This window comes from Bufo bufo, chromosome 5 (assembly GCF_905171765.1).
Source record: "Bufo bufo chromosome 5, aBufBuf1.1, whole genome shotgun sequence".
In the NCBI taxonomy this organism is placed as follows: domain Eukaryota; kingdom Metazoa; phylum Chordata; class Amphibia; order Anura; family Bufonidae; genus Bufo; species Bufo bufo.
The window spans coordinates 27,287,056-27,313,659 of record NC_053393.1 but is presented as its reverse complement, the minus strand read 5'-3'; the positions used below and the strand labels follow the sequence as shown (position 1 = coordinate 27,313,659).

General features: G+C 41.5%; 1 protein-coding gene across 2 annotated transcripts in view; it reads right to left on the bottom strand.

The window, feature by feature from the left end:
* Window positions 1-230: 230 nt before the first annotated feature.
* Window positions 231-26,604, bottom strand: part of COL22A1 (collagen type XXII alpha 1 chain) — a 316,179-nt gene continuing 289,805 nt past the window's right edge. For both annotated transcript variants that reach the window (XM_040433114.1, XM_040433115.1), the window contains exons 52-63: window positions 22,541-22,585; window positions 18,792-18,845; window positions 14,159-14,212; window positions 11,904-11,957; window positions 11,672-11,743; window positions 11,164-11,199; window positions 10,546-10,590; window positions 9,867-10,046; window positions 8,251-8,317; window positions 5,438-5,620; window positions 2,531-2,608; window positions 231-1,735 (exon numbers count right to left, since the gene is read on the bottom strand). In XM_040433114.1, coding sequence (XP_040289048.1) covers window positions 1,548-1,735; window positions 2,531-2,608; window positions 5,438-5,620; window positions 8,251-8,317; window positions 9,867-10,046; window positions 10,546-10,590; window positions 11,164-11,199; window positions 11,672-11,743; window positions 11,904-11,957; window positions 14,159-14,212; window positions 18,792-18,845; window positions 22,541-22,585 — 1,056 coding nt within the window. In that variant the 3' untranslated portion in view covers window positions 231-1,547. The remainder of the gene's footprint in view (window positions 1,736-2,530; window positions 2,609-5,437; window positions 5,621-8,250; window positions 8,318-9,866; window positions 10,047-10,545; window positions 10,591-11,163; window positions 11,200-11,671; window positions 11,744-11,903; window positions 11,958-14,158; window positions 14,213-18,791; window positions 18,846-22,540; window positions 22,586-26,604) is intronic.

The window sequence follows — 26,604 nt, the reverse complement described above, 5'->3', positions numbered from 1 at the left end:
AGTGGCAGATGGAAATGGGGGCTCTGTTTTATATTTTGCATTGGGTTAAGTACTGGCTCTGGGTCTGTTCTACTAATGGATGCTCGAGCTTTAACTAAGTGGGATGTTAAGTGTGGGATGCCGCTTATAGACAATGGCTGCAGCTACTTCTTCTTCAGAACTCAACTGTAATCAGCTAATAAGGATGGAAGCAGCAAGTGCACAAGAGACGGAAAACCAACAGACGACAACAATGCCACTCTATGCAACCTGAGATTGCAGTCTAGGCATGGCTAATCAATACTGCTGGAACTATACTTAAAGGAAATCTCCCATCTGAACTGGGAACCCTGAGAACAGTTGTTGGAAACCCAACATTAATATGGACTATGCTAGCTGCGTAAGCTGGGGCTCCACACCACATGCTCAAAACAGGGCTCATGTTGAAAGTTGCCTAGACCTGATCTAATAATGTTGACAAGATCTGATCTAAAACAACCACAAATTTCAAGTATGTATACTCCAGCCAATTGAGAAAGGAGTTGCTCAACTTTTTTCACCTAAAAAGATGAATTTCTTAACAAATATTTTGTATTTCTACAACCCTTTTTTTAGACACAATATTGACTCTTTTTGCTCCTCCACTTTCTTCCCAAATCTTAATTTTTGGTTCACAGGTAGCACATAACCTGCATTCCTTCTTGTTCATGCCCATTTCTCATTAGTCTTGCTTGCTTTTTGCCCTGTGTTTTCTAAACAGAACTTTTTGTGACCACATCAGGGTATGTAGCCACCATGTACTGAACTGGTGGTCACTCAGAGAGCAAGACAAGGGTTGCTAAGCAACTTGAACAATTAAGAGAGGCAAAATACACCAAGGGAGAATTGTAGATCAGAAAAATGTATGGGGTCATTTATCAAACTGGTGTAAAGTAGAACTGGCTTAGTCCCCCATAGCAATCAATCAGATTCAACCTTTCATTTTTGACAGCTCCTTTGGAAAATGAAATGTGGAATCTGTTTCCTGTGGGAAACTCAGCCAGTTCTACTTTACACCAGTTTGATAAATTACACCAATAGTGTCCAAATGTATGCCATGTTCACTAAATGCTGTGTATGCTTTAGGCTAAACAGAAGGGAAAACAGAAGGAACATCTTCTCTCCCAGGGTTTGCTGCTATATTTTGGGGATCATTGGTCTTAGGCTACTTCTTAGACCAGGAGTGATATTATTATTGAGACAGAGTTGATTTGAATTCCCTTGGAACTGTTTCTCCTTTGAAATGTCTCCAAACAACATCTTGTACTTTCAAAGTCCTTCTTTTAAATAAAAAATATATAAATGACACACATAATGTAAGAACACAAAAGCCTTGACCGACCGGCAGTAATCATTGGTTTCATCCATCAAAAAAAAAAAATAGAAAGAAAAACTGGATTTTTTCCCCCCTAAGCCAGAATCTCCTAGGTGTTGATGGAGCATTAGAAATACTCTTCATTTAGGAAGGTTGTTTAAACCAGCAATGAATTCAAGTTTTGGTAAGTCCTTTTGGGTCTTCTTAGATGTCCTTAGGTTCCTTTGACATTACCAGGCCTAGATCCTAAGCTGGCAATGTAGGCACATTGTGATGGGTCACATTGTCCATTTATTCCAGGAGGTCCTTGAGGACCAGCATGTCCTGGTAAACCTGATTCACCCTGTGGACCTGGGGTTCCAGGAAGCCCATCTTTGGCATATCCAGGTTCTCCAGGAACACCTAAGGAGAGAGATATTTTAGATTTCACTTTACAGAAAGTTCTTCCCTAAAGTACAAGTTGACAAGACAAATCTAAAATCACTTCCAACCATTGCCTCAACACCCCCCCCCCCCCCCCCCCCCCCATCGTTTACACAGGCACAGTCTAACACATATGGTTGTGGTAGTGTCTGATACTGCAACTCAGTCCCAATCCCTGTAAATCTAAGTGGCTTGCCTATGAGTCTATGGGGAGGAGCTAGTCAACTTGTTTTGTGAGGACTTTGGCCAATCACATTCACTATAGCTCAGAAATGTATGTGAGGTCATATGATTGACACTCCAAGTGTGCATACAAAGTTACCTTACAGTATAAGAAGCTTTTTCAGTGAGCAATTCATTCCATACTCACAATCCATGGGTGAATCACCTTCGAGTTCTTTATTGATTCTTAGGAAAATCCATTGTTGCATAGAAGCATATAAGCATATGAGGGACGCTGAGACGAATATCACTGGAAATAACAGGTCACTGAAAAGCCTACAATGCCATGAGCTAACTTTGTCTGTACGAGCCTGCACACTTGGAGAGTCAGTAGCTGCTGGGTTAAGTGGTGCTCCAAGCATTGACTTGTTGTTATACAGGGGGATGACTAACGATTGTGGAGATCACTCAAATGATAGGACAATGAGCAACCATAATATAGAGTAAACTGCCAAATCATGAAGAAGGTTGAATGTGGTAGAATGGCATACCAAAGTATAAAATATGAGGTAAAAATAATCAATTACTGCATCCAATGTTTCATTCAAATACCTGGAATTCCTGGTGGACCAATTTCACCTCGCTGGCCAACTCCAGGTTCCCCTCGTTCACCTTTAGATCCTCTTTCACCTGTAGAACACACAATATGACACATAGAAGATATTTTAGGAACTAAAAACTTAAACCCTGGTACAAGGTGTCATGTTTTACTTTCTTTAATAAACTGAGTTTAAAAAAAAATAAAACCAAAAAGTTGTTACAAAAAGTTGTTTCCTTCTTTTTCGGATGCAGAACTATCATATGCATAATGCTCTCAGCCTTGACAATCGCAGGGTGAATTTTTGCTGAAATCACTAGTAATCGGTGGTGGAACTCATCAGCAAATGGTCACTGTCTTGCAGTGCTACCACAGGGGAAATAAAGCATTACATACAGTGGAATAAAAATGTTTGGGCACCCCTCGTCAAAATTACTGTTACTGTGAACAGTTAAGCAAGTTAAAGATGAAATTATCTCCAAAAGGCATACAGTAAGGTTCCATTCAGACGTCTGTTGAATGGTCCGGATCCGTTCCACAATTATGTGGAACGGGTGCAAACCCTTTAATTTTTAATGGGGCCAGAAAAGATGCGGACAGCACACAGTGCGCTGTCCGCGTCCGCACTTCCGTTCCGCGGCCCCGAACTTCCGGTCCGCAGCTCCGCAAAAAAATAGAACATGTCCTATTCTTGTCCTCAATAGCAGACAAGAATAGGCATTTTCTATTATAGTTTTCTATTATGTGCACATGGTCGGTGTCAGTGTTTTGTGGATCCGCAAAACACTTACGGACATGTAAATGGACCCTTAAAGATGACACATTCCCTTTGTATTTTAAGCTAAACCAGTTTTTTTGTTTTTGTTTTTTATGTTCATCATTTACATTTTAGAGGTAGTCTATTGTGGATTTTACCTGTGAAATATTCCCCATGCCATTGGCAGCAACACAACCCCAAATCATCTGTGTCTTTTTTTCTCCAAACATACCTTTGTTCATTGTGGCCAAAGAGTTCAATTTTAACCTAATTGATCCACAGGACTTGTTCCCAAAATGCATAAGGCTTGTTCTTTTGCAAACATCTGATGCTGAATTTTGTGGTGAGGATGCAGGAGAGGTTTTCTTCTGATGACTCTTCCATAAAGTAATCACAGAGTACCTTCACCAGTGTAAAACGTAACCTTTTACGTTTTAAGGTTACGTTTTACACTGGTGAAGGTACTCTGTGATTATATTATAATTAAATTACACTAGTAACTACCTGACATCTGTTGTCTATATCTACCAGAACTGTGATAGACTCTTCAATAAAGGCCATATTTGTGCAGGTGTTGCTGAACAGTAGAACAATATACCACAACTCCAGAATCTGCCAAATATTCCTGAAGGTCTTTTGTATTCAAGCAGGAGTTAAGATTTGCCTTTCTAGCAATCCTACGACTAATTTTTCTTAGTCTTCCAGACCTTCTCTTGACCTCCACTGTTCTTGTTAACTGCCATTTCTTATTTATATTTCAAACTGAGTTAAAGGCAACCTGAAACTACCTCAAAAGGCACAAGCTGAACGTTTTACCATGGCACTCACAGTCCCCTGAGCTGAACATCATTCAAAATCTGTGGATAGACCTCAAAAGAGCAGCACATGCAAGATGGCCCAGGAAACTGGAGGACTTTTGCAAGGAAGGATGGCAAAAAATCCCTCAAAAAAGAATTGAAATTTTCTTAGCTGCTACAAAAAGCATTTACAAGATGTGATATTTGCCAAAGGGGGTGCTACCAGGTATTAACCATGCAGGGGCCCTTTTCCTTTTTGTTATTTTGAAAAAGTAAAAGATGAAAAGGGAATGTGTCATCTTTAACTTTTGGAGATCATTTCATTTTCAACCTAAAGGCTATGTACACATTTGGGGTAATTTTTTATGATTGCATTTTACTCATTTTGTGCTAAAAATATTTTGTTCAATAGTTTTTTATTAAAATATTCAGCTGTTCTATCACAAAGCGTAAACTGTCTAGCTGTGTGCATTATACTTTCACTTTCACTTTGTGCGGTCATCCAATAACCCTTATCTCTAAATTACTACAAGGTTATAAACACTTATTTAAGCCACAATCTTATCAGTAAGATAACAATGGAGCTATAATGAGTGTTTAGGAGGTCACTAGTTGTCAGCTGTGCTGCCAGAATGAACAGAGTGAAAACAGACAGGAGGCTACTAGAAAATCTCAAAGCTGTACAGGGAAAATGGCTCAAAATTTTTAATAAAGACCAATTGCAAAAATTATTTTAGTTCAAAATGAGTAAAATGCAATAATAAAAGAAAATGCCTCCAAAGGTTCACAGCAACAGTAATTGTGCCCGAACATTTGCATGCCATGTAGTTACTTATTGACATTAATGGTAGGTCCTCCAAAGCAAAAGATGCCCCGAGCCCCTTTCTACACTAGCTGTTAGATGAGGGTCCTGAATGGTAGATCTTTCTATGAATTCATTCATTCATTTATAAGGTATTTGAAATATTTCACAGTTAGTTGAATATTTCACAGTAAGGCCTCATGCACACGACTGTTTTTTGGGTCCGCATCCGAGCCGCAGTTTTTGCGTCTCGGGTGCGGACCTATTCACTTCAATAGGGCCGCAAAAGATGCGGACAGCACTCCGTGTGCTGTCCGCATCCGTTGCTCCGTTCCGAGGCCCCTCAAAAAAAAATATAGCATGTCCTATTCTTGTCCGTTTTGCAGAAAAGAATAGGCACGTCTACAATGCAATCAGACGGCTTCCGTTTTTTGCGGATCTGCGGTTTGCGGACCGCAAAAAACTGAACGGTCGTGTGCATGAGGCCTAAATGTGAGGAATACAACCAATGTCATACTCAAAATATACATAGATAATGTATAAGGACATCTTAATGTTTTCTAACCTTTTGGACCCATAGGTCCTGAAGGCCCCTCTGATCCCATTTGCCCAGGCTGTCCTGGTTCTCCTGGTGAACCGGGTCTTCCATCATTTCCATCTTTTCCAGGAGAACCTGGTGATCCTGGTCTGCCCTGGGAGGATTTAATGTGAGCTGGCTGCATCTGGGACATGAGGTAGGATAATTTTGCTAAAAAAAAGTAGACAGACAATAAATAAAGGCACGGCTCAATATTTCTAAAATCCATAAAAAAATCTTGCGTCACTTGTTTGACATGAGCTTAGTACTTTTGATTAGTCACCGCTAAGTACCATATCAGACAAGACAGTGAAATGCTCTTTATGTTTTAATTTTAGGGGGTCGAGATTCAGTACTATACATATGTAGATGGAGGCAACCTGAAGCTGCTGGACTACAATCCATATTCCGTGTGCCATATATCATGATGGTGCCTTTTTCTGTGAGCCTTTGTGTCCTTCTAGGCACCAGGACCTGGATGTGACTACTGCTTGTTTAACCCCTATAGCTATTGTTTTGCAAAGGAATATAGGGGGTAATTTATTAACCAGAAATAGGCCTGATGTGATAGGACATGTCTTCCATGTCTCTGACAGCAATTATAGACACAAACCAGACATTATAGGGTCTCATAGGGACAGTTTAGGATTTGGAAGAATATATAGTATTTAGGTAGATTGATTTACTAGGTAGAAAGTCAGGTGTTATCATTAGGGACAAGATAGGGGCAGCTAGTGTACTGCGAGTCTTACACTGAGGGCTGCTGGAGCTGTTCTTAACTTCATGTCTAGCACTGACTAGTGATGAGCGGCAGGTGCCATATTCGATTTCGACGAAATTCGCGAATATTCGTCGAAATCGAATATTCGTCATTATTCTTGTTATCGCGATTAATATGCGATTTAAATAATCGCGTATTGCGATTTTAACTTAAAGGCTACTCTCCTATTGAAATAGCAATGCGATTAATTCAAGTTATAATAATCGAATTTCGATTTTAACTTAGCACTGCTATATTCCATATGCCAATATGGAATATAGCAGTGCTAAGTTAAAATCGAAATTCGATTATTATAACTTGAATTAATCGAATTGCGATTTCAACTTGGACCTGGTTTACTATGGTTGGCTTCGTAGAATTAGCGAATATGACGAATGTATTCGTCATATTCCACAAAACGAAGATAACGAATGTATTCGTCATATTCCACAAAACGAAGATAACGAAGTATTCTGCATCTTCGTTTTAGCTACCTATTCATCAACTTCGCTAATTCTAGCAATCATATAGGAAAGTTTACTATAGAGACAGCTAACTTTAATTCGCTATGCGATTATATTACTTAGCTTTTTTTTTATAAATAGAATAATTATGATAATTATCAGGTATTATAATTATTCTATTTTTTTTTTTTAAAAGCAGTTTTAAGCAAATTAAACTTAGCTGTCTCTATAGTAAACTTTCCTATATGATTGCTAGAATTAGCGAAGTTGACGAATAGGTAGCTAAAACGAAGATGCAGAATACTTTGTTATCTTCGTTTTGTGGAATATAACGAATATATTCGTCATATTCACTAATTCTACCAAGCCAACCATAGCAAACCAGGTCCAAGTTGAAATCGCAATTCGATTAATTCAAGTTATAATAATCGAATTTCGATTTTAACTTAGCACTGCTATATTCCATATTGGCATATGGAATATAGCAGTGCTAAGTTAAAATCGAAATTCGATTATTATAACTTGAAATAATCGAATTGCGATTTCAACGTAATTCTCAAATCCGACAGTACATTCTAGTATATGGAGACGTTCCCATGGTGATGGGACGCTCCATGAGCACGGAAGTCGGCAGAAGCGGCAACGGGCACTGACTGGAGCAGCCAGGAAGCCAGGAATCCAAAGGACAGGTAAGAACAACTTTAGGGAAGTGGAAAAGAAAAAAATATAACAATAAAAAAGACAAAAAAACAAAAAAAAAAACGAATATTCGAAATATCGAATTTATATTCGAAATATTCGTGAATTAGCGATGTGCCGATATTCGCGAAAAAAATTCGATATTCGAATATTCGCGCTCAACACTAGCACTGACTGCACACAGATTCAGTACACTTATTTTTCTGTGCATGCGCCAGACTTTTTTGTCCAAAAAACTGTTCCAAAGTTTCTACAGTTCAAACTGTTTTATAGTCACATTTCCCAGCATTACCAGCAGCATATATTTCGCTGCATATGCTGCACAATTGCACCAAAAACCTGTTGCAATTTTTTTTTACAATTTATAAGTGTGTGTTTTAGTGCATAAATACAAGTGTACAGTGTCTTTGCAGTACACTGGGCCTGTGGTTAGCACCCAAAAATATCTGTTGCAATTTTTCTACCATTTATAAGTACATAAATAAGCATATTTTACTATGTCAATAGCAGTGTTTTTAATGGATTTTAATTTTAAAAATCATAACAAATGTGACAGTGCAGTGTGTTTTTTAGCAGGCTGTTTGTTAACACCGTCAACCATGCGTTTACCTATAGCTACGTATGTTAGTTTCATTCTGACTTTATTTACTTTTGCTTTATTGGTGTTAAAGAGCTTAAAAGAAGGAGGAGGGGTTCCTAAAAAATACCCCCAAAAAAAGGTTGCAAAACAAGAGAGAAAAAAGTTCTAGGAGACCTCAGGGTGCCCCATACAAATTTTCAGGCTAATTTTCAAGCACTTTTCTGAATTGAATTACATGTTTTCACTGATTATTTAGAAAAGAAATATGCTCATCTCTACTTGCTAATTTTTGACGTACCTTCGAGTTGCTTTCCCAACTCTTCTTGAATTAGTCTCCTTAAAGTATCAATGGAAGGTGTTTCTCCCTGAAAGGAATCATAGAACACTTTGCAACAAAATTTACAAAGATTGAGAATAGAGCTACATGACTAATGTGGTTTTAAACTAATCCAAAAATAAAATAAAATTAATAGGCAGCCATGGATAATAGGATGAATCACAAATGCCATGGATACCAGACCTGGCTTACAGATAATGGTTTTCTGCAGCTTAAGAACATTGGAAGTTGAGCCAAAATTTCTCCACCTGTGGGTAAGGTACAATCCCAATAATATAAATCTAAGGGCACCTTTGCCATAGAGGCACTCCATTCAATTGCTATGTGGCCCTTGAAGAGAGAGGCCCCAGCTAGTAATGTATATGGATCTTTTTTGATTTGTCTAAAACATCCAGAGACTGCAATGCTCTGTGAACTAATGAGGTAACCAAACGACAAGCATGCTACCCGCCAGCAGCCCCAATTTTGCCAGGACAATCTTGTGAATCAGTCTAGCAAAGTGGCTAGTTTGGGGGCATTTCAGGGAGGACCATTGGGCAGGGCTTAAACATGCAGATTTTTAATTTTTAAATGTTGTTGCATATGAAGACGTTTGGCTGAACTATTCTCTGGGTACAGATAGGTGTCTCTTATTTAGCTGGTCCAGGTTTTGTCTACAGATGGGGGTCTTCTACAAAAGAGTGTCTGGTTTGTCTGGTCAAGGCTCTGCCTACAAAGAGGTGCTTCTGGTTTGTCTGGTCAAGGCACTGCCAACGGATTGGTGTCTTTGGGTTGCCTGGTCAATGCTATGACTACAGACGAGTGTCTTTGGTTTGGATGGACCAAGCTATGTCTACAGATAAGTGTCTGTGTTTGGCTTTCCCAGTCTTTACCTACAGATGGGTGTTTCTAGTTTTGCTGATCAAGGCTCTGTCTAGAGTTGGGCATCTCTGGTTTGGCTGGTCAAGACTTTTCAAACATATAAGTTTCTCTTGTTAGTTGGTCAAGGCACTGACTATAGATGGAGGTCTCAGGTTTGGCTGGTCAAGCAAGGCACTGCTGACAGATTGGTGTCTCTAGTTTAGAAGATTAAGGTTATGTCTATAGATGAGTGTCTTTGGTTTGAATGGTCCAGGCTATGTCTACAGATTGGTGTGTCTGGTTTGGCTGATCAAGGCTTTGTCTAAAGATGGGTGATTCTGCTTTAAATGGTTAAGGCTTTATCTACAGATGGGTCTCCTTGGTTTGCCCAGTCAAGGTTTTGTCTACAGATGTGTGGCTCTGGTTTGGTTAGTCAAGGCTTTGGATACAGATGGTATGTCTGATTTGGCTAATAATCTGTGTCACATGTATACATGGTGGCCTTTTTTTCTAGCAACTAGGTGTTAAATCAGGATCTAAGCTATCACCCAGTGTATTAAAAGGGTTGTGCACCTTTAGGTGTCCTTTAAATAGTGATTTGCCAATTTTATGACTTTATAGTCTTAATGTCTGACATTGTAAGTTACAAAGTATTCTAAAATTCTATGTATCAAATAACAAGAAATTGAAAACTTAAGTATGAAAAAGTTATGTCCTTTTAAATAGTATAAATTTACCCTAGGACCAGTCAATCCTGGAGATCCTGGTGAACCTGGAGGTCCCGATGTTCCTTGCTCTCCAGGTGGTCCTGATGGGCCTATTAATCCAGGGTATCCTTTATGGCCTGGTTTACCCGGTTGTCCCGATTGACCTTTTTCTCCCTGCATGCCTTTGTCACCTTTAGTACCTGGATCACCCTGAAATTTAGTAAATCATGTATAAGTCAAGATACTATAAATTACAGTGAATCATATTGGTAAGACGGCTGAGTTATAAGAAGCTACAGTATGATGTCACTTGGGGCTAATACAACATTTTAAGAGATTTTAGACCTTTCACATTACTGTTCAGCTGCTTTTAAGCATCTCCATTAACCAGTGCATAATAGAAATCTATGAACCAATGGATACCCTGTATATCACCCATTATGAGACAGAAGTATATCGGAACCAGTGAACAGATACAGTCTTCCATGAATGGCACCTTTAATTTCCTGACCATAGTCAGATCCTGGTCAATATACCTCCAAACACCCCACTATAGCCAAATCCAATTACACATGACAACTGGCTTCACGTCTACGTGTCCTACAGATGCTAGGACTTGGAGGCAATGCACTATTGCACCAGCAGGAAAGCACCAAAGAGTAGATGTTCCACTGGAAATGGAGCTTGAAATATGCAATAAATAACTTACTCTCTCTCCTTTAGCTCCCCGTTCCCCGGGTTTTCCAGCAGCTCCCTAAAAATGAGGAAGGATTAAAAATATATATATATATATCAAAAGGTAAAAAGGACATTTGGGAGGTGTTGGAGATCTTTCATATGTCTAGTGTCACACAGTATAAGGAGATGTCATGGTTATGCCGCTACAATTCCAGGGATGCAAACTTCTAAGAAAAAAAATGCTTCAGAATCATTTCTTAGGGCGCATTCAGATGACCGCGCCGTGTTTTGTGGTCCGTAAATTGCGGATCCGCAAAAAAAAAAAAACAGATGCCGCCCGTGTGCGTTCTGCAATTAACGGAATGAGCGGCCCATTATAGAAATGTCTATTGCAGACAAGAATAGGACATGCACTATATTTTTTTGCTGGGCCGTGGAATGGAACAACGGATGCGGACAGCACATGGCGTGCTGTCCGCATGTTTTGCGGACCCATTGAAATGAATGGGTCCGCACCCGCTCTGCAAAATTGCCGAAAGGATGTGGACTAATTCATACGGTTGCCTGAATGAGCACATGAAAAGTATTTACTAAAATAGACATATCAGGAGAGGTCAGAGGTCTTCGTTAAAAGGGGAAAAAGTCTTACCTCCTTGCCAGGTGGACCACTCTCACCGGGGGCTCCCTACGAAATGCAAAAAAAAATCTCAAACATAGAAGGATAGAAAACATCCATTGTAAGACAAGATGACACAATAGATAAATAGACATACAGAGAGAGAGAGAGAGAGATAGATAGATATAGATAGATAGATAGATAGATAGATAGATAGATAGATAGATAGATAGATAGATAGAAAAGTATTCCACAGCACATCCCAGGCGTATATTTAAAAAAAAAGGGTATTTCAATGACCAAACAGCTGTTTGGTCATTGAAATACACTTTTTTAAAATATACGCCTGGGATGTGCTGTGGAATACTTTTCTTCGTATTTTTGGGAAGTTGAATCGCCTGCGCAGTCGCTGGCACCCCACCACAATTTTCTGCTGTGCTGCTCACATCTTCTATTTTTGTAGATAGATATAGACAGATGGATAGACAGATAGATAAAGAGTCTGTGAACCTCGAAATCACGTAACAGATCATCTACGTACTTGTGGTCCTTTCGGTCCCTGAAACCCGGGGATTCCGGCAGCTCCTGTTTCTCCTTTGGTTCCTTTAGGCCCCTGAAATGCAGAAAAGAAAAGTAGAAAGTAAAAAAGATGACTGCAAATATTTCTGTGTTTATAGTATTATATCTGTGATATTCTTGTACCGTTGATAGGAGTACTACAAAGTAGCAGTGTTATACTAGTTATACTGTTACAGTACATTTTTAATACTTACTATTGGACCTGGTGCCCCAGGATTTCCCGGAGGTCCGGCCAACCCATTTTTGCCCTAGGAATCAAACAGTAAAGAGCACATGATGCTACACATATGAAATCAGATGTTTGGTGGATTCTACATGCTTACATTTTTGAAACTGATATCCATTTTCCAGATCTTTATGTTTATTTTGTTCTACTTTTATGATACAGACTTAAAGGGGTTGTCCCATCTTACCATTACTCAGGTGAGATGGGACTAAGCACCGACCACTAGACGGCTGGGAATCAGCTACAGAAACAGGAGAGCACCGGCCAGCTCTGCAGTTTCCCGTCCACCTGGTGGTTGGTTCCATCTCACCTTAGTAACGGTAAGATGGGACAACAAGACATCACCAATGGGAGAAGAAAATAAACTGCTGAATGATGGGGAGGAGCCTCAGTAAGAGGGAGGAGCCTAGAGATCTGCTGTAAATAACCAGTATGTGCATTATTTTATCAGCCTGGGGTTGTCTTAAAGCGCCTGGTCAAAGATTTTAAGAAGGAGCTGTAACCTCTCCTGACATTTCTGTAATGTAACTGCATGCATTCCCTATGCAGTAACAATCCCGGAGCATCTATTCTTTGTGCCATTCCTCTATTATTCCTACTTGACGATTATGAATGAATTGGAAACAGTGGGGGGCTCCAGAACAGTATGTGTCATGGGGTAATGTGGATAACAGGTACACCAGATAAACAGACAGCATAGGATAACAGTCTAGGCCTAGAAGCTAGTGAGGGAGAGATGGTTACCCCCTAGCAATCCCTGAGTCTCTCCCTGACTCCTGACCGTATGTGCAAGCCCTAATGGTGGATGAACACATACACTCGTACCTAGACCCTGCTAGTACTGTAGCAAACCCTAGATTAGGGAGCAGGGAATGAGACTTCCACAGTGAAGGGGCCAGCGTCTCCCTGAGACCTAGACTGACACAAACAACACAGAGCAAAAGCGGAACTTGGCTTGGGAAGAGTGAGGAACAAGGGATCCACAAACAACCAGCAGGAACTCCAGAAGGAAATATCAACCGCATGGGGAGAAGTCAGAGGCAGACTAAAATAGAGCCTCTAACCAGCAAACGAGCCGAACCTGTGGAGAGGTGGGATCCCGCCCACAACAACAAACTGAAAGGAAACACCTAGAACCTGTCAGATAGACTCACGTGCAGCAAGTTTATCTGATCTCCTCAGATCTCTCACTGGGCCGGCAGTGACAGTATGACACTATGCAATCAGTGTTGCCGGTGTCAGACTGTGCATGGGCGCTTTATTGCAGACTGCTGACAATTCATTCATAAAATTCTAATAGGAATAATAGAAGAATGGTACAACACAGAGTGATAAGAAGAGATGCTCCAGAATTGTTATTACATGAAGGATGCAAGTGGTTATTAAAACTGACATGTTAGGAGAGGTAACAGCTCCTTGGCCCATCTCACACATCGCTAGGACATGCCACTAATGTCAGATAGGTGCGGGTCCTACCTCTGAGATGTCTAGAACGGGACCCCCAAAGTCAACAAGGCCACACCATGCAAGCTTGGCCACCCTCCATTCACTTCTATAGGAGTGGCGTAAATTGGCGAAATCTTGTTTGACTCTTTTTCAGAACTCCAAAACCTCTAGAGATAGGTGGGACCCGCACCTCTCTGACATTGGTGACATTTCCCTTTAATAATTTCACTTGACTGTGACCTACAGATTTCGAGTCTCCATGACAGCAAAGACATCTCTAAGACATAAGAAGATGATGCATCAGAAACAAATGATATTTTGGGAATGATGACGTCAATTGTAGATTACTCATGAGAGACGCTGCGACACCTCAGGCTTCACCACTGATATCCGTAATCCGATGTGACCGCTGACGCAGGAATTGAGAATGGCTCAGACTGTACAGAACATGTACCCCGGCGTGAGAAAGCCAGTTTGTAAAACGGCTGCGATGCTGTGGTCTGTTCATCTGTATGGAATATCCGGTTATCTGGCGAGCGCGCAGCAGTGGGTGAAGGTTCCTTTGCTGATCCCTATACAGTGTATTGCCAGAATATGTATGCTTTACATAAGGGGTTATCCAGAATTTGAAAAACATGGCTGCTTTCTTCCAAAAACAGCACCACACATTTAAAATAAATTTTTGAAAATTGTCATAATGTAGTTATAGCTAGATTTTATAGTCTTTCACACACACATCACAATAGTCACAGCTTTCCCCATTGCAGGATTACTTACAGCTGGGCCTCGGATTCCTCTTGGACCCTGGTGTCCTGGTGGCCCGAGGTCTCCCTAATCAAATATAGAAAAAAGCAAAACATTAAATTGTGAATTATAAATTGTGAAAAGCCAAATAATATATTATGTCACATTGGGAATGTCGTCGATAGAACGCTCTCTTCAAAATCATTCCTTAAAGGGTTATTCCAGGGGAATCATTTTAATTAAAAATGGGGTCAGAGTGTTACAATAACAAACCATCCTTTCTCACCTTACTGATCACCCACCACTGCTTTTCGGAGGCCGTTCCCTTCCCCACCCCTCACCATATCCTGGTCTCCGACTCGACATGTCAAAAATGGTTTGGACTGCCAGCTCAGCCAATCATTGGCTGAGGATGGGGAAAGGGTCCTTTAAAGGGGTTCTCCAGGAATATAAATTTTTTTTTTGCAAGTGCCCCCAGCCTTTTTCTGTAAACAGAAGAGTCATACTTACCTGCTCCCTGCCGCTCCAGTCCTCTGCACTGCCTACCACATGTCCATGTTCCAGTCCCCGCACTGCTTACATCCACCACAGCATGGACATGGTCATATGCTCTGCTGCAGCCAATGACTGACTTCAGTGGAGACATGGCCATGCTGCAGCGGAGAATGTGACCATACCCAGGCTGCGGCGGATGTAAACACCATGTGGGGACTGGGACATGGACATGCAGTAGACAGTACAGAGGACAGGAACGTGGACATGCAGTAGGCAGTGCGGAGGACGGGAACATGGACATGCAGTAGGCAGTGTGGAGGACGGGATCATGGACATGCAGTAGGCAGCGTGGAGGATAGGAACATGGACATGCAGGAGGCAGTGCGGAGAACGGGATCATGGACATGCAGTAGGCAGCGTGGAGGATAGGAACATGGACATGCAGTAGGCAGCGTGGAGGATAGGAACATGGACATGCAGGAGGCAGTGCGGAGGACGGGATCATGGACATGCAGGAGGCAGTGCGGAGGACGGGAACATGGACATGCAGTAGGCAATACGGAGGACTGGAACATGGACATGCAGTAGGCAGCATGGAGGATAGGAACATGGGCATGCAGTAGGCAGCATGGAGGATAGGAACATGGACATGCAGTAGGCAGTGCGGAGGATGGGATCATGGACATGCAGGAGGCAGTGCGGAGGACGGGATCATGGACATGCAGTAGGCAGTGCAGAGGATTGGAACATGGACATGCAGTAGGCAGCATGGAGGATAGGAACATGGGCATGCAGTAGGCAGCATGGAGGATAGGAACATGGGCATGCAGTAGGCCGCATGGAGGATAGGAACATTGACATGCAGTAGGCAGTGCGGAGGATGGGATCATGGACATGCAGGAGGCAGTGCGGAGAACGGGATCATGGACATGCAGGAGGCAGTGCGGAGGATTGGAACATGGGCATGCAGTAGGCAGCATGGAGGATAGGAACATGGACATGCAGTAGGCAGCATGGAGGATAGGAACATGGACATGCAGTAGGCAGCATGGAGGATAGGAACATGGACATGCAGTAGGCAGTGCAGAGGATTGGAACATGGACATGCAGTAAGCAGCATGGAGGATAGGAACATGGACATGCAGTAGGCAGCGTGGAGGATAGGAACATGGACATGCAGGAGGCAGTGCGGAGGACGGGATCATGGACATGCAGGAGGCAGTGCGGAGGACGGGATCATGGACATGCAGGAGGCAGTGCGGAGGACGGGATCATGGACATGCAGGAGGCAGTGCGGAGGACGGGATCATGGACATGCAGGAGGCAGTGCGGAGGACGGGATCATGGACATGCAGGAGGCAGTGCGGAGGACGGGATCATGGACATGCAGGAGGCAGTGCGGAGGACTGGAGCGGCGGGGAGCAGGTAAGTATGAAGCTTCTGTTTATGGAGGAAAAAATAAAAAATCTGTATTCACTGAAAACCAGTCCAGGTGAAAAATGGAAATCCTGCTTGTGTTCAGTCCAGTTTTACATACCTAAAATCCCATATTTTAGAAAAGACCTACTGTCTTTTACCAGGCTGCACCTGAAGCATGTTCCGGCCATGGCAGCATGACCACCAACCACCACTGCCATTAGCTACTTAGAAGGCATCATAGGCAATATCACAAAGGCAGTGGCTAAAAGTTGTAGTATCTCGTATGCCGGGTGGTTCATGCCAGTCCTGCTTTGTTTTTATGTTGCCAAAGCAAGTACAGGCTTCAGCACTTGCCATCGAACATTCAAATAAAATAAAAAATGGGGGGGAAATGTTGTGCTTTATGGTGTAACCTAGAGATTAAAGGGGTTGTCTGGAACTTTGAAAATTCCAACCAATCATGGAAAAGCAAAGTAAAGATAGTGTTATTTCGACACCAGCTGTGACAGTGTGGTCACTATCAACGTGATTTTTTGTAATGTGTTTTTGTTGCGTTAACACAATAAGGTTTTTTCCAAGATTCTGATAGTGATGACCTATCCTCGGGATGGAGGATTCATGAGGCATATTAAAAGTAAGTCAATTACAAATATTGTCTATCCTAAAGGATAAGATGATTGGTTAAAAATGTCCCAGATGACCCCTTTAAGGGTGGGTTCACATCACGTTTTATGCCTTTATTTGACGTACACGTTAGAAAAAAAAAGGATACAAAAACTCAGCACATCACGTTCTTGTATCCTGAACAGTCCGGTAAAAAAAAACTATTAATTTTTTATTTTATAATGAAACTCTATGGGGAATGGATGCTACTGTATGGCATCAGTCTGAAGCATCCATTTAATGTATACGTTTTTTGTATACTTTAACCACCTCCCGACCGCATAACGCAGGGATGCGTCCTGCAGGCGGCCGGGTTATTCCTCCTAGACGCATCGGCGCGTCATCTCGCGAGATGCGAGATTTCCTGTGAACGCGCGCACACAGGCGCGCGCGTTCACAGGATCGGAAGGTAAGCGAGTGGATCTCCAGCCTGCCAGCGGCGATCGTTCGCTGGCAGGCTGTAGATGCGATTTTTTAACCCCTAACAGGTATATTAGACGCTGTTTTGTTAACAGTGTCTAATATACCTGCTACCTGGTCCTCTGGTGGTCCCTTTTGCTTGGATCGACCACCAGAGGACACAGGTAGCTCTGTAAAGTAGCACCACACTACACTACACCCCCCCTGTCACTTATTAACCCCTTATTAACCCCTGATCACCCCATATAGACTCCCTGATCACCCCCCTGTCATTGATCACCCCCCTGTAAGGCTCCGTTCAGACGTCCGTATGTGTTTTGCGGATCCACGGATCTGCAAAACACGGACACCGCGGATCCGCAAAACACGGACACCGGCAATGTGCTTTCCGCATTTTGCGGATCCGCACATTGCCAAAACAATATAGAAAACGCCTTTTCTTGTCCGCAATTGCTGACAAAAATAGGACATGTTCTATAGGCTCTACAAAAAACTCAGTGTTCGCCCGATCAGGCCTGATCTTGTGCGCACACTTGCGTTCAGTCCGCCCCACCACAGTGACAGAAATTTCACTGATTACTGCAAAAACACCGTAAAATCGCTGCGGCGCTATAAAGATCACTTTTGAGGGGCATGGCGAGTTCATAGAAGATTTTTTTTTTTTGTCACAAGTTAGCGGAAATTGATTTTTATTTTATTTTTTCTTACAAAGTCTCATATACCACTAACTTGTGACAAAAAATTGAATCTCACATGAACTCACCATACCCCTCACGGAATCCAAATGTGTAAAAATTTTTGGACATTTATATTCCAGACTTCTTCTCATGCTTCAGGGCCCCTAAAATGCCAGGGCAGTATAAATACCCCACATGTGACCCCATTTTGGAAAGAAGATACCCCAAGGTATTTCGTGAGGGGCATGGCGAGTTCATGTAAAATTTAATTTTTTGTCACAAGTTAGTGGAATATGAGACTTTGTAAGAAAAAAAATATATATATATCATATTCCGCAAACTTGTGACAAAAAATAAAAACTTCCATGAACTCACTATGCCCATCAGCGAATACCTTAGGGTGTCTACTTTCCGAAATGGGGTAATTTGTGGGGTGTTTCTACTGTCTGGCCATTGTAGAACCTGAAGCAACCTTCAGGTGCTCAGAAAGTCAAAGTGCGTAAATTCACATTTTTGCACCATAGTTTGTAAACGCTATAACTTTTACCCAAACCAATAAATATACACTTATTGCATTTTTTTTTATCAAAGACATGTAGAACAATAAATTTAGAGAACAATTTATATAGAAATGTGGTTATATTTGAAAAATTTTACAACAGAAAGTGAAAAATTTAATTTTTTTGCAATCATTTCGGTCAATTTAGATTAATATAAATTTATATGGAAATTTATATTGTCATAAAAAGTAAAAATGTGAGCAGCAATGAAATACCACCAAATGAAAGCTCTATTAGTGAGAAGAAAAGGAGGTAAAATTCATTTGGGTGGTAAGTTGTATGACCGAGCAATAAACCGTGAAAGTAGTGTAGTGCAGAATTGTAAAAAGTGGTCTGGTCATTAAGGGGGTTTAAGCTATAAGGGCTGAGGTGGTTAAACGGACTATAAAAATGTGATGTGAACCAACCCTAATCAATTCCTTCAGGACTTACATCTTTTCCTGATGTTCCTTCTCGCCCTGGAGGTCCTGTTACACCAGGTTCTCCCTAAGAAAATGAAAAAAAAAAAAGGAATGTTAAATTAAACTTCCCAATTTTTTTATGTATATGAATATTCTTGAAAATCTAGACAACCAATTATGCAAAATTTTTAGGACATTTAGGTCAGAGACTCATAACTGGTATTGGAGTTTGAGTAAAGTTAAAGAGGACACTTCTGCTCGTTGATGTCTACTTTAATTAAGATTAAAACTATTGATAAAATGACAATTCTGAGTTGAGCCTTTCCTCTGTTAATGCTCCTAGAAATGTGTAAATAAATAGAGAACTGGGCGCTACCAGATGACAGACCGGGAATGTGACGCTCACACTTCTTACTACCATTACCACTGTCAGACCTGGTACTGACACACTCTACTGACAACCGGACTGGTTACACTTAGTTGTCAATGTATTAATACATTTCCAGAGGAGCAGAACAATGCAGAGTTATATAGAGGAGCAGAACAATGCAGAGTTATATAGAGGAGCAGAACAATGCAGAGTTATATGGAGGAGCAGAACAATGCAGAGTTATATAGAGGAGCAGAACAATGCAGAGTTATATGGAGGAGCAGAACAATGCAGAGTTATATAGAGGAGCAGAACAATGCAGAGTTATATAGAGGAGCAGAACAATGCAGAGTTATATGGAGGAGCAGAACAATGCAGAGTTATATAGAGAAGCAGAACAATGCAGAGTTATATGGAGGAGCAGAACAATGCAGAGTTATATAGAGGAGCAGAACAATGCAGAGTTATATAGAGGAGCAGAACAATGCAGAGTTATATAGAGGAGCAGAACAATGCAGAGTTATATAGAGGAGCAGAACAATGCAGAGTTATATAGAGGAGCAGAACAATGCAGAGTTATATGGAGGAGCAGAACAATGCAGAGTTATATAGAGGAGCAGAACAATGCAGAGTTATATAGAGGAGCAGAACAATGCAGAGTTATATAGAGGAGCAGAACAATGCAGAGTTATATGGAGGAGCAGAACAATGAAGAGTTATATGGAGGAGCAGAACAATGCAGAGTTATATAAAGGAGCAGAACAATGCAGAGTTATATGGAGGATCAGAGCAATGCAGAGTTATATAGAGGAGCAGAGCAATGCAGAGTTATATGGAGGAGCAGAACAATGCAGAGTTATATGGAGGAGCAGAACACTGCAGAGTTATATAGAGGATCAGAGCAATGCAGAGTTATATAGAGGAGCAGAACAATGCAGAGTTATATGGAGAAGCAGAACAATGCAGAGTTATATGGAGGAGCAGAACAACGCAGAGTTATATAGAGGAGCAGAACAATGCAGAGTTATATAGAGGAGCAGAACACTGCAGAGTTATATAGAGGAGCAGAACAATGCAGAGCTATATAGAGGAGCAGAACAATGCAGAGTTATATAGAGGAGCAGAACAATGCAGAGTTATATGGAGGAGCAGAACAATGCAGAGTTATATAGAGGAGCAGAACAATGCAGAGTTATATAGAGGAGCAAAACACTGCAGAGTTATATAGAGGAGCAGAACAATGCAGAGTTATATAGAGGAGCAGAACAATGCAGAGTTATATAGAGGAGCAGAACAATGCAGAGTTATATGGAGGAGCAGAACAATGCAGAGTTATATGGAGGAGCAGAACAATGCAGAGTTATATAGAGGAGCAGAACAATGCAGAGTTATATAGAGGAGCAGAGCAATGCAGAGTTATATGGAGGAGCAGAACAATGCAGAGTTATATAGAGGAGCAGAACAATGCAGAGTTATATGGAGGAGCAGAGCAATGCAGAGTTATATGGAGGAGCAGAACAATGCAGAGTTATATGGAGGAGCAGAACAATGCAGAGTTATATGGAGGAGCAGAGCAATGCAGAGTTATATAGAGGAGCAGAGCAATGCAGAGTTATATAGAGGAGCAGAACAATGCAGAGTTATATGGAGGAGCAGAACAATGCAGAGTTATATGGAGGAGCAGAACAATGCAGAGTTATATGGAGGAGCAGAACAATGCAGAGTTATATGGAGGAGCAGAACAATGCAGAGTTATATAGATGAGAAGAGCAATGCAGAGTTGTATAGAGGAGCAGAACAATGCAGAGTTATATGGAGAAGCAGAACAATGCAGAGTTATATAGAGGAGCAGAACAATGCAGTTATAAGAAAGGACTATGCAGAATTGTAATTTTCTGAAGAACACAAGTATTTACTGAAGCAGACATTCCAGGACCGGTGACACATCACGTGACATTTCTGTTTTGGTAACTTTATTAATTCCTCATGAAATAACAATTCCGGGGCATCTTTCCATTATCCCTAAATTCATGAATGAAATGCCAACTTGGCTTTACTGTTTACTTTGCCAAAGGAGTTGTGTATTTGCACAGCCTGTCAATGTCAGAATGTACAGGGACCCCCCCCCCCCCCCCACTGGTAACACCCAGTTGTCAATGCATTCATACATTTCTAATAGGAGTAAGACAGGAATGGCACAAAATCTGAGAATAAATGCTCCAGGATTGTAATTTCACATGGAATACAATTATTTACCAAACCAGACTTGTCAGGAGGGGTGACAGCTCCTTCAACATAGACAAATACATCCACTGTATCTCTTGATGTAAGGGCTTTACTGCTTTAGTCTACTGTCTCACTTGCGTTGTTGTTTTCCGGTATTGAGATGCGGCAGAGGATCTCAATACCGGAAACCGTTCTGTTTTGTCTCCATGCATTCTGAATGGACAGAGATCCGTTCAGGATGCATCAGGATGTCTTCCGTTCTGGCAGCACTGCGTTTTGTGACCGGAACATAAAAATGGGTAAAAAACAGATCCGGCCCTGATTACAATGTAAGGCCTCCTGCACACGACCGTTGTGTGCATCCGCATCCATTCCGTCATTTTTCACAGTTTAGCGGAGGTCCCATTCATTTCTATGGAGCTGTGAAAAAAAACTGATAGTCCTCCGTTTTTTCTCCGCGTCCGTGATCCGTGATTCCAGTCCGTCAAAAAAATATAACCTGTCCTATTCTTGTCAACGGAAAACGGAGGACGGACCCATTCAAGTCAATGGGTCCGTCAAAAAAACAAAACAAATGCACAACTGGTATGTCATCCGTGTCCGTTTTTTTCTACAAGACCTTGGTGCAATAAAATTACACTTTTCATTAACCTTCCTTTTTTTTTCATTGTCAGACAAAAAAAAAGGAAGACACAAGGAAACACAACTGAAGCAAAATCGGACACGGACCACTGAAGCCCAAATCACTGACAGTGAAAAAACACTGTCGTGTGCATGAGGCCTAAGTCAATGGTGACGGATCCGTTTTTTTTAGGAGCCTAAAGAATAGGATCTGTCACCCACTGACTTTCAATGTATGTAGTGGCGGATCTGTTTTTTTCCGTTTTGATTTCACATAACCGCATCCTAACAGAACGGAGGCATCCCGATGTGCAAAATCAAAACGGATCAGTTTAATCGCGGTATTGAGATCCTCTGCCCAATACCTGAATTACAAATGCAAGTGTGAAAGTAGCCTTAGAAGCAATGGTTCTTCATGTCATTCCTAGGATCGGTGAGGATACTGGCAGTTGAACCCCCACAGATCAGAAAGCGATGGTATCTCCTAGCATTAGGTCATGATTTTCACCTTTAATTAATTAATTTATTCATACTTCATAGTATAATAAGACTCCAGAACTTACTCTGCTGCCCGGTAATCCTGCATCTCCTCTGTGCCCCTTGAAACCCTAAAAAAAATATGCATTTATAAATTACCAAAATTGTGACCGTGTTCAAATGATAATGACAATTAGAGATGAGCGAATTTCATATTTTGAAATTCGTTCACACTTCGTTTGTTGGTAAAAGCTGAATTGCGTTATGGATTTCGTTACCACGGACCGTAACGCAATTCTATGACGGGATGCATAACGGAATGCCTTTAGAGGCATTGCAGTCCAGGCCCGTTCATGTGACCGATGAAGGTGATGACACTGGCCCAGAAAGAAGCCGCGGCCCTCACTGGAGCACAGTGGGAGTGCCGGCAGTCGGTCCCCCACTTATCAGATATCGATGATTTATCCTGACGATGCGTCAGCAATATTTTTGTCCCAGAAAAACTCCAAAAAATACCTGGCATCTTCCACCGTGAACCTACAGTATATATCCAAACAATTCTACTTCTAGTTGCGTCCAAAAAAAATGGAGCAACTTTGTAAACTTTGTAAAAATTCTATTGTTCTGCGCTTGCAGCTCCTGTGCAGAGCTACAGTGGGATGCGAAAGTTTGGGCAACCTTGTTAATTGTCATGATTTTCCTGTATAAATCGTTGGTTGTTACGATAAAAAATGTCAGATAAATATATCATATAGGAGACACACACAGTGATATCTGAGAAGTGAAATGAAGTTTATTGGATTTACAGAAAGTGTGCTATAATTGTTTAAACAGAATTAGGCAGGTGCATAAATTTAGGCACTTTTGTCTTTTTATTGATTCCAAAACCTTTAGAACTAATTATTGGAACTCAGATTGGCTTGGTAAGCTCAGTGACCTCTGACCTACATACACAGGTGAATCCAACTATGAGAAAGAGTATTTAAGGGGGGCAATTGTAAGTTTCCCTCCTCTTTTAATTTTCTCTGAAGAGTAGCAACATGGGGGTCTCAAAACAACTCTCAAATGACCTGAAGACCAAGATTGTTCACCATCATGGTTTAGGGGAAGGATACAGAAAGCTGTCTCAGAGATTTCATATTGAGGAAATGGAAGACCACAGGCTCAATTCAAGTTAAGGCTCGAAGTGGCAGACCAAGAAAAATATCTGATAGACAGAAGCGACGAATGGTGAGAACAGTCAGAGTCAACCCACAGACCAGCACCGAAGACCTACAACATCATCTTGCTGCGGATGGAGTCACAGTGCATCGTTCCACCATTCGGAGCACTTTACACAAGGAGATGCCGTATGCGAGAGGGATGCAGAGGAAGCCTTTTCTCCGCCCTTGAGGTGGGCTAAAGCACATTTGGACAAGCTAGCTTCATTTTGGAATAAGGTGCTGTGGACTGATGAAACTAAAATTGAGTTATTTGGCCATAACAAGGGGCGTTATGCATGGAGGAAAAAGAACACAGCATTCCAAGAAAAACGACTGCTCCCTACAGTACAATATGGTGGTGGTTCCATTATGCTGTGGGGCTGGGTGGCCAGTGCAGGGACTGGGAATCTTGTCAAAGTTGAGGGACGCATGGATTTGACTCAGTATCAGCAGATTCTGGAGACCAATGTCCAGGAATCAGTGACAAAGCTGACGCTGCGCCGGGGCTGGATCTTTCAACAAGACAACGACCCTAAACACTGCTCAAAATCCACTAAGGCATTTATGCAGAGGAACAAGTCCAACGTTCTGGAATGGGCATCTCAGTCCCCAGACCTGAAGATAATAGAAAATCTGTGGTGTGACTTACAGAGAGCTGTCCATGCTCGGAAGCCATCAAACCGGAATGAACTAAAGATGTTTTGTAAAGAGGAAAGGTCCAAAATACCTTCAACCAGAATCCAGACTCTCATTGGAACCTACAGGAGGCGTTTAGAGGCTGTAATTTCTGCAAAAGGAGGATCTACTAAATATTGATTTCATTTCTTTTTTGTGGTGCCCAAATTTATGCACCTGCCTAATTTTGTTTAAACAATTATAGCACACTTTCTGTAAATCCAATAAACTTCATTTCACTTCTCAAATATCACTGTGTGTGTCTCCTACATGATACATTTAACTGACATTTTTTATCGTAACAACCAACGATTTATACAGGAAAATCATAACGATTGACAAGGTTGCCCAAACTTTCGCATCCCACTGTAAGTGTCTCCACGGTCACAGACTACACGATTAACCCTGTGCAGTCAGATCCGTTGCATGATGGCAAGAAGCTGGGTGGGAGTAACACATGGCTTCGGGATCAGACTACACAGGGTTTGTTTGTAGTCTGTATCCGTGGAGACCGATAAGTCTGTACAGGAGCTGGACACTGTTAGATATTTATAATTAAATCTATTTGTGAAGTTGCAGTTTTCACCACAATTTAATAAACATATTGATGTGACTCTCATCGGTTTCTTCATTGATCATTTCCTTGCAGCGTTCATTAGTGTTAATCATTATAATGAGGACGACATCTGCAGCGATGAGTCTGAGCTTTTCATCTCCTTCTGCTCTATTTTAGCTGTGCACAGAACTATTCATCACTGATCCCTAATGGAGGGAAGGGGTAACAGAGTAACAGAGTATTTATCCGGGTGCAGAAGTTTTCTAAGCCTATTTTGCTGACAAACCTCCCTGTGCCTTTCTTTACAACGTGAAGTCTTATAAATGCAGATTTTGCAGAGATGGATGTGTCACCTGCAGACTCCAGGAAGCTAACTGTTCACACTATAAAATAAGTACATCGGCTCCCTAGAGAACGTAAGCACAGTATGTCCTAACAACCAGCACCACACACAGACGGCCCACGGGTCACTCAGTGGACTATCCATGGAACATCTGGATGTAAATCCATTAAAGGGAGATCTTTTCCTAGCGTTTCCCATTGCATACCATGATCAGCTTTGATCTTTTCACATGATGGGTTAAATTAAAAAAGTGTAAGGGGTTTCCAGGAATAACCCTGCATTGCATCTAGTATTATACTCCAGAGCTGCACTCACTATTCTGCTAGTGCAGTCACTGTGTACATACATTACATTACTTATCCTGTACTGATCCTGAGTTACATCCTGTATTATACTCCAGAGCTGCACTCACTATTCTGCTGGTGCAGTCACTGTGTACATACATTACATTACTTATCCTGTACTGATCCTGAGTAACATCCTGTATTATACTCTAGAGCTGCACTCACTATTCTGCTGGTGCAGTCACTGTGTACATACATTACATTACTTATCCTGTGCTGATAGTCAGTTACATCCTGTATTATACTGCAGAGCTGCACTCGCTATTCTGCTGGTGCAGTCACTGTGTATATATATTACATTACTTATCCTGTACTGATCCTGAGTTACATCTTGTATTATACTCCAGAGCTGCACTCACTATTCTGCTGGTGCAATCACTGTGTACATACATTACAATACTTATCCTGTACTGATCCTGAGTTACATCCTGTATTATACTCCAGAGCTGCACTCACTATTCTGCTGGTGCAGTCACTGTGTACATACATTACATTACTTATCCTGTACTGATCCTGGGTTACATCCTGTATTATACTCCAGAGCTGCACACACTATTCTGCTGGTGCAGTCACTGTCTACATACATTACTTATCCTGTACTGATCCTGGGTTACATCTTGTATTATACTCCAGAGCTGCACTCACTATTCTGCTGGTGCAATTACTGTGTACATACATTACATTACTTATCCTGTACTGATCCTGAGTTACATCCTGTATTATACTCCAGAGCTGCACTCATTATTCTGCTGGTGGAGTCACTGTGTACATACATTACATTACTTATCCTGTACTGATCCTGAGTAATGTCCTTTGTTACACTCCAGAGCTGCACTCACTATTCTGCTGGTGCAGTCACTGTGTACATACATTACATTACTTATGCTGTCCTGATCCTGAGTTACATCCTGTATGATACTCCAGAGCTGCACTCACTATTCTGCTGGTGCAGTCACTGTGTACATACATTACTTATCCTGTACTGATCCCGAGTTACATACTGTATTATACTCCAGAGCTGCACTCACTA